This window comes from Falco biarmicus, chromosome 2 (genome assembly GCF_023638135.1).
Source record: "Falco biarmicus isolate bFalBia1 chromosome 2, bFalBia1.pri, whole genome shotgun sequence".
Lineage (NCBI taxonomy): Eukaryota > Metazoa > Chordata > Aves > Falconiformes > Falconidae > Falco > Falco biarmicus.
Window position 1 is genome coordinate 64,858,558 of NC_079289.1, and position 18,259 is coordinate 64,876,816.

General features: G+C 41.8%; 1 protein-coding gene across 14 annotated transcripts in view; it reads left to right on the forward strand.

The window, feature by feature from the left end:
- MCF2L (MCF.2 cell line derived transforming sequence like) overlaps nucleotides 1-18,259 on the forward strand; it is a 164,320-nt gene that overhangs the window by 34,115 nt on the left and 111,946 nt on the right. The window contains exon 1 of one of the 14 annotated variants that reach the window (XM_056327202.1): nucleotides 852-1,095. The exons of the other annotated variants lie outside the window; for them this stretch is intronic. Within the exon in view, the coding sequence (XP_056183177.1) occupies nucleotides 1,017-1,095 (79 nt within the window). The 5' untranslated portion in view covers nucleotides 852-1,016. Of the gene's footprint in view, nucleotides 1-851; nucleotides 1,096-18,259 lie in introns of those variants that run through there. 14 annotated transcript variants of the gene reach the window in all.

The window sequence follows — 18,259 nt, forward strand, 5'->3', positions numbered from 1 at the left end:
TGTCAAACAGTCTGTATAAAAGCACTGAAAATGCAATTATGAGGACCAGTTGTACAGAGAGTCTTTGTATGGCTTTCAGTCTTGCAGGATTTTCTGTATCCCTAGAAGTTTTCCAGTGGTGGTGTACCCTCTATAGCAAATAGAAGTTTACTGGCTCTTAGGTTTCCTTTTCCTAATTACCTTCTACAGCAGTTCTCATGTCTCTACTTCGTACACCTTGTTGGGGTCCGCAGATCTGGACTCTAAAACCCCTTTGCCTAAGGTGGTAATACACATTTTGTGGAAATCTGGAATTTGTGGAGTCGCGGAGACTACTGTGGCACAACACTTATGCGGTCCAGCTCCTCCAAAGAGGTGGAAGATGGCTGTGGTTATTTCCATGTTTAAAGGGAACTGGAAGTCCTCAGCCTTCAAAAATGACCATTGCAAACCAAAAGAGAGGGCATCATGCGAGATGGTGAGAGCGGAGCAGCATTGGCATTATCAGCGGGAAGGCATTTTCCTGCACAGCTCCTCACCCTGCAGCAAACTGGCAAGAAGGTAGAAAGGAGCCTAGCTTTCACGTGTGCGGGAGGCTTTCCGCAAGCTCCGGCTGCTCCCCGTCCCCTCGCTGTGCTGTCAGTTCAGCGCAGCCCTTCCCAGCGCTTGCTGCAGGCTGGGAGAGACCGGCGGTACTTCGGCTGATCAACGCTTTGCATTAATTCTGGCCTTTGAGGACTCCACTGCGGGCAAACCCATACGCAGAGGAGGGGACAGAAGTTTGAAGCGGTCCTGCTGTCATTGACATTCACGGCTCTGGCTTCAAGCAGCGCCCGCCTCACCCAGGCACTGCCAGAAGGGAACGTGCACTCCTGCCTCCCTTTGTGCCGAGGGGATCTGTGTGGAGTAATTGAAATGCAGGGCTGCGAAGCACTGCTGTAGTGGTCTGGTTTGGGGTTTCCCCCCCGCCCTCCTCCCTTCGTTCCTGGAGGAGGGGGAAGCATGTTTGCTGTGGATTCTTTTTGTTTTATCAGAGAATGAGATGCTGGCTGAAAATTGAAGAAATGGCCCTAGAAGAACTGATGCAAAGATCAAATGCGGTTTCCCAGTGCACTGGTAGGAGGAGCTGCTGGTCTTAAATAATGTGTTGTGTGGATGCTGTTAGTGATTTTGTAGGATTTACAGAAAATCCTGGTAATCTGACTAGCATTCTTTATGCATGTTTGCATTAATAGGAAAGAAAATGTTGAGAGCTTTTGTCACCACGTTAAACTTTTGTTTATATTAACGCTAATTAACATTTTTAGTGCTTAGATATTCATGAGGCAAGCTTTAGAAGGTCCTCTTGAATAGTTTTAGGTAGCTGCTAGCCCAGTCAAATACTCTAAATGGGTCTTGATTCCTTTTTTATGTCTGACTCAGTTATAGCTAAGAAGTGGGGGGAATTACAGATTTGCCTAGCGGAATGGGTCGATTATAAAGCAGTGAAGAGCTTGGCTAAGTGTAAAGCACGGCAAGCCATTATTTTGGGTGGGTCTAAATTGCACTTTGATGAAAATGAAGAGTTAAATGCATTAATCGTGGTAAATGTAGTTTTACATCTGTGTGGATTAAAAATTTCAGCAGGTCTGCTAAAATAGTTTTAGCACTGTAGAAAGTTTCTTATGCTTTTTGAGAGATTTTCTTGAAAATGTAAACACTTATGTGTTCAATACCAGAACTAAACAGCAGTGTACAATAAGATGATTTGTGGCTAGATCTAGGAGTGTTTTTCTGGCTGTTGCTCATGCAGAGATGTAAACGTATTTCAGATAAAAAGTTACCTGTAAAGACAAGAGATGTTTTTGCATCCTTTGAACCTGTTTCTTTTGCCCCTTCTTAGTCTGCTGACAGATGTCAGAAGTCTTGCATCTTCTTATTGTCTGAGGCAAATAGGTGCTTTGCTGATACAGAATATTTAAGGTATTATTCATTGCAGTATCAAAACTTGGAATTTTTCTTCCCATTTCCCTAGTCCTGTTTCCTAAGGATGACTTTCAGCTGTTTCAATTTCTGTGTATTATGAGGAGATAATTAGCAAGATGGCTGATGCTGTGTTTGGATGAACAGATAGATTAAATGACAAATGTGAAATGAACAGATTAGCTGCATCAATTTTCCTGGAATAGGGGAAGTAGGTATTTTACCTTCTTAATAACATGTGTTTTGGGAGAAAAGTGAGACTTAATCTGGTGAGAGCAAGCATTAAATTACAAGTAAAGGTCACCATACATACTATTTTCTGCTTCCTTGTTTTCCCTATATACTTTTCCCTTGAATATCTTCCTTTTTTCAAAACATGTTTTTATTTAATGTATGAATATTTGTTCCATTACGTGTTTTGATTTCCCAAATGTTTAAGAAGAAAGACAGCCTGATATTTGCTAGGGCATACTGTCTTTTGCAGTTTATTTTAATAATTCATGTATTACTTTATCTATTCCCTTAAAATTGTTGCTAGTAGTTTTTCTGAGGCAAGATAAATTTTAATAATGGATGGTAGAATTGGTTGGGAATATGGGAGCCTTTTCTTCCTGAATTGAAGTAGTCTTCAATTGGGAGTAGGCTTGCTGGTTTGCCTATGACACTGCCTGTCTTTCAGCTGTGCAGATGTAGGTACACTGTGACCTTCATGTAAACCACTAGCGGCTCTGAGTGCTGTTTCCACACTTGCCGGCAGGCTCTGACTGTGTGCTGATATTTAGCTTGTTAAACTTGCATATTTTTCCAAAAAAGCAGCTGTTACTTTACAGCCAATTTCATGTTCATGTTGATATAGGTGGTCCCTCTCCTCCCCTTCTCTTTATCTTTCTTCCTCTCTGTAATTCCTGTGTGGGTATTTCCAAGCCAAAGGCACCTCATTTGTATAACCAATGGTTGTATTTATAGGTGACTTTTCAGTTTTCCCTTTTTCCTTCCCTGCCCCCGCCCCCCCCCCCCCCCCCCCTTGTTCCTTTCAGATTGCTTAGACCATTTCTCTGTTGCTGCCTCCCATTCTTGGGCTTTACTCTTGTCTGTGGGTCATATTATCTACTGTCTGACTTCACAGCTGTCTTTCTGTTGACTCAGAAGCCTTTTGTGTGCAGCAATTTCCTTAACAGCCCAAGATCTTGTGCAGGATTTTTCCAAGCCCATTTTTCAATAGCATCCTGCTTAGGAGTAATTGAAATGTAGAGCCTTCCCCTGGTGTGCCCCGTAGTGCAGCTCCCCACCTTCAGGCATCAAGGGTTTTTTTCTTTTGCAGGATCCAGGGAAAAAGACTGTTTCTCTTCCTTCACTTGTTTTTCCTAATGATACTGCAGGCAGGCCAAGATTCATCCCTGGTAGTATTAAGCATCCAAGGCAGAAGAGGAATTCCCCTAAAATCCATGTGCGCTGAAAGGAGAGAAGGGAGCACTTTCAGTAAGGAAGTCCTTCCACCTTCTGAGGTGCACTTGTCTTTTCCTTGACTGGGGTGAGGGGGCAAGAAGGCTGGAGTAGCTCAGCTCCTAACCTAGCATCTCCCCAATGCCTAAGGTTAGGTATGGTAGATCTGGGTTTGTCTCATCTTTTGCCATTTTGCTACAACAGCCTTTCTGCTTGTGTCTGCTCTCCCTGCTAGTGAGTCCCCTCTGTCCGTCTGGTGCCGACACATCCTTTCTGGGCTACTCGTCCCTCACCACCACACCAGCACTTTCCACAGTTGTCCTTCAGCTCCCTGTGCTCTGACTAAATTCTGATTTGGTCACACTCCCAGCCTCTGTAGTAAATTACTGACTTTTTACTCTCTCCTGAACATGTGATCCTCTGACAGGATCCTTCAAGTGCCTTCCTCTGATACATTTTTACAAAACTGGACAGCTTTCTCCAGCAAAGCTTTGATTATTTCTTATCTTGCTCACCTTGGCTTTATCCTCCAACACCTCACAGATACATTGTTTTCTGCTTCTGGACATATTTAGCTATTAAGATCGTGCTCTTTAGTTTAACAGTATCATCCTCTTCATATTCCTCCTCTTGCCTCCTGCTCCACAGTTCAAAATCACCTTGTGCCTTGCCTTCTTCCAGCAACTTAAAAGGACAGTTCCATGACATCTTCTGTTGTTTTTTCCCACATACGCTCCTCAGTCCTCCCGGTCATGGTCACTTCCATTCTATCAAATGCCCTCCTGGACTTTGATAACCTGGGTGTTGCTTTCCCTGTTTGCATATAAATCCTTAAATTAAGACAGAAGTGATGTAAAGACATTCTCTATTTCTGCCTAAGATGGTTTCCCCCCCCTATTGGAATTGTGAGGGTTTTTTTAGGAAAACTGAAATGATTATTGATACTAAAAAAAATATAAAAGTCTGGTTTTGTTCATCTTTATTTTTTGACAGATAATCGCATAATTTCTGTTCATTTGGCCATATTTTTTACTTTTCCTCTTTTTCAGTTCTGTTGCTGTTTTACATTAGACCCTCTTCCACAAATTGCTGTTTATGGGCAGAACTTCCTCTCCCCATGGAACAGTAGCTCAGAGGTTATAAGTAGTTATAAATAGTTCTGGTCTGGGACCTCATACGTTGTCCATATTACTGTATGCTGTGGGTTTTCTGTTTAGGACTCTTCATTTGCTCTGACTGGTACAGAAACAGCAGTAAGGCACCAGCTCTTTCTGTCCGTCACTACTCATGTTTGCATCAGCACTGAGCTTGGAAGCCTTGCAGTCAGTGATGGTGTTGTCTAATTCATGCAAACAGGCAATAATACAAATCTGGCGTTCCCAGCCTCATCTTGTGGTAGCCCACTAATGGTTTCTTTCCACCTTGGAAAGGTGCCACTATTACAGCTACCATCTGTTTCCTCTCCCTGAACAAAATTTTAGCACTTTGCAAAAAGAAGTAACATCTGCAAATCAAAGATAAACATGTGTGTAGTTCCTTAGTAAATGTGTATGCAGTGCTAGTATTTTAAGTACAGGTAACATCCCTTGGCTATTTCAGCTTCAGTCAGTTTTCAGTAGTTCGAGATTTTCTGTCATACTCACAATTTGGTCCAAAACTTTACACTTCATTTCCCTGGCTTTGTCTTGACAGGCAGGCTTTTGACATTTTTAAAGGCTGGCTCACCTGCCTTAACAAATTAGAAACAGATGTAGGAGGAATGAACTCACATACCACCTCCAAGTGCCCAATATCAGTGGAAAGAGTTGGCTTACTGCAAAGTGCAATGGGGATACCCTCAGGCACACTGAAGGGACATAATAAAGTTGTGGGCAGCTGGAAGGACCTGTTCAGTGTGTCCTCCCGGTTCCTACTCTCTTGTGAGCTTGCCCGCTCTTTCTTACTCTTGTAGGGATCTGTCCTTGGTTCACTTGATTTTCCAGTTTGAGAACCGAAAGAAAACTTTCTGCGTGTGGCAGAGTACTCTGTGTGTGTGTTAATTTGGCAGGCAGGCAGGTCTGAGCATGAAGGGGCATTAAATTACTATTTGGCGACTTTGTTAGCTTTCTATGTAGCTGGTAGAGTTGAAGAGATGCGGCTGAGAGCTCGGAAATCTGCAGGGTGTGAGCAAGTCCGCTGCACCCAGGTGGCATTTAATGGCAGTGGGGGATGCCTCTGCCTGGTATTAGCTTGCTGGCCCTTCACTTCAGCTTTCCTGCCCCCATGTTGAGCTTAACCATGAAAGAGGCCTCCGATTTCCCAGGCCAGAGGGTATAAAGCAGGCATGCTCTTCCTGTTATGAGGTTTAAAATTTCAAGACTAAGGGTGGGAGCTGCAGTTGAAACAGACACAATTAAGCAATTAGGAAGTGGATGGCTTGTATTTTCTATGAGTGTGCACTATTATGGCTTCTGTGCACCTACATGGCATCTGTTTCTTAGTTTATATTGGCCTAAATCAAAATCTTTATTTTACTATTGAAACAGCTGAACCTAGTGAAGCTCCTGGGAGATAAGTTCAGAATTGGTACCAGTCATGTACTTATTAGAGCTGCCTTTTTGGTAATCTGAGGAAAAATGTTTTGATCAACATGGAAGTTGATTAAATTTTATTTTTAACCAAAGTATTGTTACTTAAAATTGCATCCCAAAACATTTCAGCTCAGTGGGGATTATTTTTTATATATTAAAAAAAAAAAAAAAAAAAAGAAAAAAGGAAATGTCGACTTGACTTTATACTTTTTGGGATTGTCAGTGACCTCACTTATCATATCATCTATCCCAGTCTTTCACTGATTTTAATGGCAGTTGCTGAACTACAGTAGGAAAGCTACATTCTTTGCAGATATCTTTCAACAAATGAACAGGAGATTGGGGCAAAATAGGCATTAAACAGTAAATGACAGCACATTTAGAGTGACTTTTCAGAGGACTGCAGGATGCGTTTTTGTCAGTCTCTCATTCGGTCTGTGGACTTTGGATATATATACTTAAAGCTTGCAGAGCCAAGAAAGCCCTGCCTGGATATATATGTCCTTAGTGATACAAAAGAAGAAAAAAACATGTTGCTTTGATGCATTTTTATTATCACAGTGACTCAGAATACTTCCTTGGCAAGAGTGCCTGGCACAGCTGCCTGCCACACTTACAGCTGCAGAGAGCCAAGCTGCAAGGCTACCTTGTGCATATCAAATAACAGGGAACTTCTGGAGAAAAGGAACAGCACCGCACAGGGACGGGTGTAATATGTAACACAGGCTGCATTGTCTTCAAGGTGTTTGCTCTAATCTCGTGTGTCGAGCAAAGCCAGGGAGCAGGAGGCGATCCAGTCATTCACCTTTAACGAAGCAGATCAAGCAAGCTATTGGTGACTTTGTTGTTTCTGAGTCAACCCAACAATTTCTTAAGGTTTTCAATATCTGAAACAGTGCATTTCAGTTGGAAGTTTGAGTCTGCTGTTTTACAACATCTGGCAAACACACTTTAATTTTGTTTCATTGTTTCTTTTGTCTTATCTTATTAAATACCAGCCAGATATGCTTTTATTTCAGACAGAAAGAGTATGATCTTGGATGTTTTTATATGGATTAATCGCCTGTAGGACTCTTGAGGTAAGCCTGCAATGCTATCTTAGTTATTTTGACCTTGCTTTAAATTCTCCAGTTATCCACGTAGCTGCATAGCTTGAGCATGAGCCACCTGGCTCACCACACGTTGGAATGCAGGCCTTGTGGCTGAGGCAAACTGTCCAGTAGACTGGCCTTTAACGTTGCCTTTAACAGTACTGTGGGTGCAGCCAACTCAAGCCTTGCGGAACAGTCAGCATAAGCACAGCGTCCTGGGCATAGGTAGAGACAGGATCATCATCTTGGAGGTTGACTTGCTGGGCAGTTTCAGACAAGACATCCCCTCACTTACAGCAATCTTGGATATTGGCTATATTCTTGATCTGTCTGTGCTCGTCTTTTTGTGGCTTTTGAGATTTTGTACTAGTGCTTTGAATTTTTTGATGACCGATGGAAAGTGCTATTTGAGTTGTCATGTAGCAGGGTCACGGAGGTGGCTTTTGGGCTTCACATGGTTCCCTGGAGCAGTGGGGAGTTGGGCACAATGGATCTTTTGGTACAATGGAGAGATGTTAAACTTGGTCACATGAAGGGTGGAACTGGCTGTGGGTTTCAGCATGAGAATAAGCTGAAATGGAGAAGCCTTGTGATACCCATCCTCAAATGGTTCTGTTTTCATGTGAAGGCCGGTGGTGTTTGAGCTTGGGAGGGGCCTGTGTGATGGGCTCGCAGGCAGTTAAATCCCTTTGAGGACACAGGGTAAGGCAGCTTCCTAGCAGAATGTGGTGCTCAAGTTGTGGCAAGCTGATAAAGCACAGTGTGGCATGGTACTGCCTGGTTTTGAGGATGTAGGTGTGTAATGCTGCTTGGCAGCAGTCTGCCATCTTAAAATTGATAATCTGGGCAAACGGGTATTTGGCAATTCGAGAATCGCACTGCTGCGTGGTAGATAGGCTCATGTTTTCCACCTGTGCTGTTACTTCAGGGGTGTAAGTGCTGTCCCCCTTCATGTGCTTAAGGCATTTGCTAAGTGCTGATCTTACTAAAAGTCTTCCTGTCTTCAGCACTTCAGGTAGCAGGCAGAAAATTTGCACCTAGAAGTGACTGTCCTAGTTCTTTTATAGTCTCAATTCTTGTTGAGCCAGAAATGTATCTTCCTTTTCTTTCAACTCCTGCCTATAGCCTGATGAATTTAAAGGGAGGGTAGCTTTGCATATGAAACAACAGGATGATTGATATAAACAGAAAATAGTGAGAATATACACACAGCTGATTTTAAAAATTACTCTTTAGGCTACAACCTTTGTTACTAAAACCATCAAATGATAAATTACAGGCAAAGTGCTTTACTTTGGTCAGTATTTTCCCCTGGGCTGCTGGTTGTCGCTCCATGCTGGCCTGTGTTACTTAGCTGGTCAGTCCAGGTTACCTCATCACACACCTGGGTTTCAACAGTGGCTTTGAAAACCCAGCCTTGCATCAGCTTTTGGCCCATGGAGTACACGAAATGAACCAGCGTGTTGCATGACTCATTTGTTTCCTCTTTCCATGTTTACCTTACGTATGTTACTTCAGGCATGATGCCTCCTGAAGCAACTGCTGTGGAAAGGCCCTGCCAAACTTCAAACTTTGATGTTCCCCACAGCTCTGTATCCTGTTGCCACCAAGTATCTGTAATTGAATTGGGTATTCCCTATTTCCATTATCTCAGCATTTTCAATTTTCAGATTGCGGCAAGGCAAAACTTACCTGTCTTGTCCCCTCTTGCTGCCATATACCATGCACTCCTTTGTCCAAACACTGGGTAATTCTTCTGCTGGGTTTTGTTTTCAGCTTCCAGCTGAGTCTGTAATTTGGTGGTTATTACCCAACGGATTTAACAAAGGCAGTTTGATGCTTTCTTTACTTAGCATTTCACTTTTTTGACACGCTTTACTCAAACATTCAGCATAGTTGTAATGGCAAAGTACATTTATATAAAATGGTCTATTCTTGTAAAAATACTTCAGAAGAAAATAAAAGCTCCCACACAAACATTCAGTGAAAGAAAGTAGAGAAAGAAGCACGTTTGTGTTTGAGGGAGGGATTTTCCCAGCTTACTTTGAGGGCTATTGATGGTGGAAGAAGATGAGAGAAGGAGAAAGCTGGGGTAAAGAAGCAAAGCAGGTGGGTATGGTTGTGCGGCTTGGATGAAAATAGAAAGCTGGCAGAAGCAAGGCGGTATAAAAAGATTTTCTGTATGTTTTGCTCATAGGTAGTCATTTAGTAGGACCTGAAGCTGGAGCCCCCATGATACAGTGTCTGAAACACAATAGCTTTAAGTTTAATAATTATGAGGGAATATGACCTACGTACACAGAATCACAAGAGTGATGAAAATTCATTATCGTTACTTAATTCATGCTTCAGTATATGCCAGGCACTAATTATGAGACAGCTCAGATCTGCTGAGGACTCAGACATTTGCTGTGAACCTGGCACAGCTGGCTTTGTCAAGGACAGCCACAGAAATTCCCATTTTAGGTTCTGTGCAAAGGCTGCTGAGGCTGCAAGTGACCCGTGGGATGTACTTTGAAGTTCTGATACTAGAGGTTTGAAAGTAAAGAGAGACAAAAAGCATCTGAGCACATTGGAGAGAGCAAAAGGAAGCCATTGAAGTTGTTGATGGTGTTCAAAATGGTATCAGCAGCTTACAGAAAAAAATTATCATTTCCACACTAGACAAATCACTTGTGAAGTAATTTATGGAGTAAAGGTAAGAAAAAAATACAACGTACACGTAGCATTCTGAGTTTTCTAATTGTATATTTTCTTAATTTCCTTCTGCTGAGTCTCTTCAGTGTTCCTTACCCCCAGCTCACGGTTTACTTGCCTTTCAAGGACATTGCAAACTGCTGCTGACTTTGGTGCCGTCATCGTTTCAGTCAGTTCCTTTGAAGAGAGTATACCTGAATTGCTTTGAGAGCATACAGCCCAGAGCAGAAGAGGGATATTAATAGAAACAGCTTCTTTCTGTTGTTGTATGAAGACAGAAGACGAATTATTTCAGTGTGGCAGGTGGAGGTGTTTTTCAAAGCAATTGCTCGCATATTTTAAGATCTGACAGGGAATTAAAAAGCTGGATGGTAAAAGCTGGATGGCACAGAGGGCTGCCATGCATTTTGTATCAGGAGGGTGAAGGTATGTGTTAAACACTGTTAATTTTGCACAGGATGTTTAGCAGTTGCATAAGTTAAAGTAGTACTAACAGTTCTCATCCAGCCTTCAGAAAACTGGAAACAAACTTTTCTGTATCCTGCCACCTGCCTTTTAAAACATGGAAACAGAAGAATTACTCTGGGCTTTGGCTTTTTTAAACACCCTCTCACCCCCACTGATGGTTCTTCTAGAGTAATGTCTAGAACTGAATTCACTAAAGACTGCCTGACATTTATATGATGCTGCAGGGAAACCTTATCACAGCTGGTGAGAGCAGGCATTGATTTAAATTTTTATCCCCTAAGGAGGGTGAGAGTTTAGAGAGATCCAAGAGCGGTTTGAGGGGAAATACAGGTCTTTGAGACAGGCCCAGTGTGCGGCTGCCAAGGCAGGAAGGCATCTGGGTGTTACTGTTTGGCACTTGCATTACAGAGAAGCCCCTCCTCTTCCCCCACATTCCCTGAGGAGTTCCTTTCCCATCCTTTCCCATCAAGTAGCTCCTGACCTTTTGCACATGGGCATTCCCTGAGCTGCAGCATTGCTAGTGGCTGTCTGGTGCGCGTCCTGCCCAGGAAGGAAAGCTGGAGCAGGTGGTGGTACAAGGGAGAGGAGCCTTCCTGCTCATTCAGGTATCACCACCACCCTGGACTGGCAGCCTTGCTTGTTTGACAACCAGTCTGCGAGTTTCCATGACATGTGAGATGTGATATGTGGCTGGTATAGCAAGTTAGCCCTATGACATTAAATGGGAGCAAATGCAATATGTAGTATTCAGGTTTAAAGATACACATAGAAGAAAAGGAAACATGGCAACTTGTACACCCATTCTCCACTTGTTCCTAACCTTTCTCTCTGCTTCCTGCTCCTGGCAGCAGATCAGCTGTGAGCTAGTCGTGCGGGGGCTATTTTTGTTCATTAGCCTCTGCAGGGCCTCACAAGCCTTATTGTGAGCATGCTGCTGTCCTGTGCAGGGAGCTTGGGCCACACTGGGTGCTGTGGCAGGGCTTTGCAGAGCCTGCCCCCCTGCAGGTCCTGCCCTACTGCCTGTCCGGGTCTGGGGGGGCTGCCCTGGCTGTCGGGGGCCCTTCATCCTGTTGAGCTCAGAGTGCTCCACAGGCAGCTGCACTGACTACAATTTACTGCAGTCATGAAATACTCAGGAAGAAGTTACTAAAAGTTTCAGATTTAATTTTATAGCAGCATTAATACTGGAGATCTCATGCTTTGAACATGACCATTGCATTCAAAAATACTTGGGGGGGGGGGGGGGGGGGAAGCGTAGTTTGAACTATTTATTATGCCTTTAGAAAGGAATTTTTTGAGTGTCAGAGCCTGGTTTTTAAAGTGTGTTGCTAATAATACATTAGGCAATGAATTAGTAAGTTATTAAACTGTGACTAAATGGAACTGTGTTTGTTTTAAAGGCTGGTGATCTGCTCTGCTCTATTTTTGTTACTGGGTACGGCCTGCCAAGCCCTTTGTGGTTGAGCTGTAGTGCTCTCGACAGTTCCCTGCCTCAAGTAACTTGTTATCTGTATTTGATACAGCAAAAAAGGAAACATCAGACAAGTGTGGTGGAATTGATGAGGAAGGAACACTCCTAGCAAGAAATAAGGTCAGGCGCATCACTGCACAGTACTGTCAGTGGGCTTCAAGCAGTTTTTCTAGCTGTGCCTGCTCTTATTTGGGGGAATAAGGGTTATGTGCCCCACAGTATCGCTTGGCAGGTCTGGTCCTCTGCTTGCAGAGGTAAGAGTCTTATTGTGGTTCCTGCCCAGCTCAGTGACCTCAGTTTCCTTTTCTAGGGAATGGGTTGGGATGGAAGGGAGCAGGATGAGGGAGGGCTTGGCACTTGTACATCTCCTCCCCTGATAAAGTCAGGGCATGGCTAGGGTGGGAGCCCCGGTAACAGCAGTCACCCTCGTGTCTCGTAGCCTGTGCGGCGTCTGACTGTGGCTGTAGGTAAACCTGGATATCCGGGTCTGTTACCCGGTCTTGTCCTTCACCTGGTGCTTCGCTCAGTAAGCAACTGAAGCTGTTATGGACAGTAAGATATGAAATAGTATTTTTGCTCCAATGTTTTAGTTTTCATCTTTGTAACTTCTTTTTTTTTTTTTAATTAATTGATTGGAAATGGCATAAAATACCAAATTTCACAATGCTTAATGCAGAATTGTGGTTTTGTATGGTGTAGAGCCAACACTTGGTTCACTTGTTAGGCTCTGACAGATGCTAGATGTCAACAAAATGGCAATTTCCCTGAACTAAAGTTTCTAATGTCAGGCAGTAGTTTGACTGCTAGTAATAAACTACATTATTGCCACCTAATATATTAAGCCAGTTTAAAAAAAACCCAAACCCCCAAAACAACTACTTTTAATAAAGTTTTTTAATTTTGAAGCTCTTTGACAACAGTTGGTCCCAAACAACTTTGCAAGCACATCTTTCGCCCTAGGTTTGCCCTCAGTATGTGGATTAGAATGTTTTCCTTATTAAAGCTTTAGTGATGATTGTAATGAGAAGGCAGTTTTCTGCTAAAGCTATCAGCAAAAAAAAAAAAAAGCAGATTTTGGAGATATTTTTTCAAACTGGAATTGATTGTAGTATGTTTTAGTACTAAAAGCAAAATTTCAACCAACTGCTGAGAAAAGTGTATTGTAAAAAACTTTTCTTTTTTGGCCAAAAATAATTCCATCTAGCAAAAAAATTTCTGTTAAGAAAAAATGCTGGAAATTTATGATTTAGTAGTATTTAGCAAAATGGTATTGTTATATATATACAGTAGACTTTGCTGGAAAAAGAAACAAATCATGATTCTTTCTGAAGGCAGCTGACAGAGCCAGCATAATAAGTTACAGAAAGAACCTGATTTTCTGTTTTATAAAACTATGTCATAGGATGTGTGACTGAAAAGCAAAATATAACATACCTGAAGAAGTAACGGAGCTGCTTGCATGCTGAAATAATAGCCCAATACTGTGCAATTCAAAAATCTATCAGTTGGGAAGATTATCCTGTGTGAAGAATCAACTCCATTTTGTAGTTAGAGACTATGCATTCTTTTCAGCCCGTTGTCATGTAATTTGCACTTGCTCTATCTGGCTATCAATTGCTTGGGCAAGAGCAATTAGTTTCTTGAATTCAACTTTACACTTTCTTTAAAAAGTAGTGTTAGTATTTGATATACTTTTTCATGAGTTCGAGCGTAGTATCATACTGTACTTGATTATGAATATTGGAAAATGATGGCCATGTTTGGCTTTATGCAAAATGAAGTTTGCTCTTTTGGAAGTCTTGGCCTTCCGACCTGTTTGCATTTATTGTGAAATATCTTCCCAGCCTACCTCTAGAGAGCATCTAGGTGTGGAAGGAGCTATGTGCCAAAGCACTAGTAAATACTCAGGTTACAGTGCAGGGAAAAGATGCTTCCAATATGCCCATCGTTTCTCTTAGCCCTGCTTCCATTTAATTGAGGAATTCAGATACCTAGATAGAGAAAATTATTTCATATGGCATTTTACTACAAGCAGGAATTTGCACAGGCCGATTTTAATCTAGTGAGGATGATCTGAGCCGCCTGCTGTGGTAAGTAGAGAGGGACAGTGCCCTCTGAACACCCTTCAGTGCAGAAGCTAACTCCTCTGAGCTGCATCTGGAAGGGGCTGTACAGTCTCCATCCTGGGAGCCATCTGTGGATGTTAATCACTCTTGGCTAAAGTTAAAATGCATTTTTAAACCACATGCCATCTGGTGAAACTAAGTTGTTGAAGAAAGAGTTGGTCATACTTTTTTTCTTTCCCTTGACTTTTGCTTCTCATGGTTTCTTTTTGCATCCAGCAAGAGACAGGTACCTGGCAATTGTTTGAACCATTGAAGTGGTTGAATTTGTTGATTCAACAGAAAACTGCTTTTTTCTTTGTGGAGGGGAGAGAAGTGGTTGCTGTCATATCTGTGGGTTGTCCTGCCTCACCCTGTGGTCATTTGAGCTGATAATCAGGGCAGAAGTGGGAACGCATGGCTGTGGCACTGGAGGAACGTGGATGTGGTATGACTGTCCCTTCACTAGTGCTCTGCAGTTAATCCAGAGGAGAAACAGTGAAACTCCTGGTCTTTGTCACCATATCCCATAATTTGTGTTTCCTGGGTTACTGAGTTAAGTACAGTCATCTCTTTAGAAGTCTACTTGTCTTAGTTAACTTCAAATCTGAAATGGGTGTTTTGTGCTAGAGCTTTATGGCTGTTGGTTTGTTGGCTGGCAAAGCAGAGAGATACTTCTTGATCTGTTTGTTACAGTACTGTATGTACTTGATTTCTGCAGAAATTTCTGGATTGAGACTTTTGACTTCTTGATGCATGCTTCTGTCAGGGTTCAAGTTAATTAATTTTGAGCTCACCAATTACGTTGGAGTTTGTTTCAGTGGGTGTAGTATCAGGCTGCTACTCTTCCATGTTGCATGAATTGGAAACGTGACATTTTTGCTCATTCTCTCCCTGGCTGTAACTGAAGACTGCTGCAATTTAAGATGTGATATCTGTACCATTTGTTTTTACACAAAATCTAATTTCACTGCTTTAAAAGGTAGCAATAGTTACATTTTTTTTGTGGCACCATTTATCCAAACTATTTTGCGAAATTTTTTCATGCCTTTTAAGCAAATATGTGATGCCTCAAGCAATATTTTTCAGAAGACTGAAGATGGCAATTGCATAGTTAGAAATTCCAGGGAAATTCAGATTTCTAGTATGTAGAAACCAATACTGGAATTTCTTCAAGTACCACATTTTTAACTCACATAGGGAGTAAATAGGAGGCAGGTGCAACCAGTGATTGACTTACTGTGTGTTTCCCTTTGCATCTGAACCTTGTACTGTGTCTAAAAGAGACAAACTTGCAATAGGAGGGTGATCTGGGAAGGCACAAGGCTGAAAGGTGAGTGTACATATTGTGTCTAAAAGTGTAACTTTTAGTTTGATATTTTATTGTTACTTTAGTGAGCCAGTAAGCTTCTCTTCCTTCCTGGTTCAGTGAATATTATCAATTGTGATTTTCAGTCTTGCCTTAGCTGAATCCGAAATTAAATGGGAGAAAAGAATCTGAAAAGCATTATTGCTTAAACTAAAGTAGAGACAAATCATACATTGTATCAGTAACAACTTTTAAATATATGTAAGTGATCAACTCTAATGATAAGAACTATAAGTAATTTTGGGGTGGTTTTTTTTGCTAAGATACCTTCTTGAATTTTTTCCAAGCCATCTGTTAAGAGCTACAAATATTGTTAAGGTTTGCCATTTATTCTGTTTTGACCAGGAACAAACCCAATTATGTGGCGCTGTTTTACTAGCCTTGATGTGAAACATGCTTGTTAGATATTTCTTTTTTCCATTCAGGAGTCTATAGTCATAATAAACTTACCTTGCAGTGCTGAATTTTTTATCTTAAGTGTTATCTGAGAACATTTTGATAATTTAATGGTTATTAACTTTTATTATTTTTTTATAATACTTGCAAAGTTAATGTGAGAAATACATATTTTTACACTTCCTACTTGGCATATGCTGTCAGTTCTTGTGTTGTAGTTTGATGAGAATATATTCAAGCTCTCAAGTTTCTTCTTTCAGTTGGAGCCTGAAGTCATGGATTTGAGGCATAAAATATACTCTGAAAAGCAAACAGGGTACATCTAGGCTTGTCTGACTACTGAATGTTCGCTCCTCCCAGGCCTTGCATTTTTTGCTTCGTCTGCTCATCATCTGTAAGATTAGGTAACTCACCAAGGTGTTGTGTTTTACCATATTCTGTTAAAATTTGTGCTCCTAAACAATCAATACTTGTGATCTCAAAACAAGCTGTAATTAGGTTGTTTCTTGTGTGCACTGCTCTCTGTCCCCCTCTATCTCTGCATGCGTAGTAGGGAACATTTCTTCATTCATACGCCGTGAATGGGATGGTCCCAAGTCTTGCTTGTCTGGGTTTTTTAATATGCTACAGCAAAACAGCTACCTGAACTGAAGTGTCAGTCAGCCAGCACTGAACAGCAAGTGCTTGGGTGTTCAGGTAAAGCCAGGAGCAGTTACCCTTGCATGACAGAGCTATTTTGTCTTCTCATCTCCTCATATGAGTCCTTCAAAGTTAACTCTCATCTTGGCCTTCTGCTTCCTCATCACTGCTGTCCTAAGCACGTCCCTACTCTGCTCTCCTGCCTGAGGTCTATCTGCTGCACCCAGCCTCACACTACACCACCTCTGCCAGTGCCCATACCTCCTCTGCCCTCACTCTCCTTCCGTCCCTGCTGCTCCTCCACAGTCTCCCATGTACTGAGTCTGGCCACCTCCTAGTCTCTGCTTCCACTAACGGATGACTTTTTGCCCAACATCTTCCATCACGTGGGTCCAGCCTCCATTCCCCTCGTGTCACTGTCTCACTGACCAGCCTCCCCCAAGCTGGCAGGCCTGTGTCCACCTTGTGCCAGCAGCTGCATTTATTCTGCTGGGGGCCCTTCTGCCTCCCACACCTGGTGGTCTTCCAGTGAGAGGAGGCAGGGGCTTGCTTCAGGGAAAGGAGGGAGCTGCCGGCCAGATTAAGTATTTCTGGAGAGTGGTGGCAAGCCCCGAGGATGGAGGTGCTTTTACCCTTTCCTCTTGCTGTCGTTACACCAGAATTTATGAGCTTAACACATGTTGTGGATAGAAAACTACCTTCTGGGTCTGGTGGAGCTTGTATTAGGTGCTCAAAGGGGTTCCTGCTGAACTTAAAATCGGTGACGAGCTATAACAGTTTGTCAAAAACAGAGGGTAGAAGGATGCTAATACAGCGGGGTTAAGTGATGTGGCTATTTGTCAGGACACAGAGGAAGTGGATCCTAAATCTTCACTGCCATAAAAGATTGCATCACCCGGTGCCTAAAATAAAGACTACTTTCCCAGGTCCTTTGTTAGAGAGGCCCCTTCAGCAAAGAAAAGAGATCTTGTTCAGCCAGTCCTTAAATGCCTATGTCTGTCTGTGTGCATTTGGGGGGGGAGGAGGGGGCCGGATAGCCAGATGAGTTTTAACAGATGGTCTTTGTGTAAAATATATGGACATTAAGAAAATATTTAAAGTACCTTTTAAATCACTTGTCAAGAAAAATGTGGAGTTACAGGACAAAAAAAAAGCAATATTTTGTTCTTTATCATGGTTACTTTGTCGTAAATACTCAGAGGATGGTACTTCAAACTATTTCCATTTTTCAAACCTATTTCTGGTTAAATCTTATTTGAAAGATGTTCAGCTGCATTTATAAGACAGTAAATACATTTAGAAAGGCTGAATCATGAGGAATTCTGTTTGCTGTATTTGCCTTCATCATGTGTAGAAATTATTTGGAGTTGTATAAAAATTAAGCATTTTAATACTATTTCTTAGTGCTTTATTTCTTGAGCACAGAAATAAGAAGACATAATCCTACATTTAAGCAAACTGAATAGAGTTGGTAATTGGAGACTTGAGGATTTAGGATCTGTTTGTTGGTTTATAGCACTGTTCACTCATTACAAATGAATTTATAATTTATTTTCCTTGTTTGTGATGACCTAATCAGCTGCCAGCATTTTTAAGTTCTGCACACTTGTGATTTATTCAATTCCATCCTGCTAAAACATGGAGCAGGGCTTTAATTGCCTTTTATGAAGAATTCTGCCAATAGGGAAATGGAGCCTCATTCCTTCATTTGCAGCCAGAAACTGCTTACTCTGGTAGCTCTGAAGATCATACAGACTTTAGATCTACCGTAAATACATTTGCTTTGGCTCTTACTTAATGTCTAAAAAAATTGACACAGAATTGAAGACGACTACTCTCTCCTTTGACAAAGGAGTTTGGCTATCATGCTTACAGTTTCTGTACTTTCTAATAACTGTTAAATTTATAATGCTGCACCATTTATCTGCCTGCCTGTGTGTACAACTTCTAAATAATTTAATGTTTTACTTTACCATTTTTCTTCTTCACATAACTCTAAAATGAGGAAGATAAAATTCTGCTGAATTATGAATTCACTGGGAAATTGAAATAACCCATATAAATTAAACACC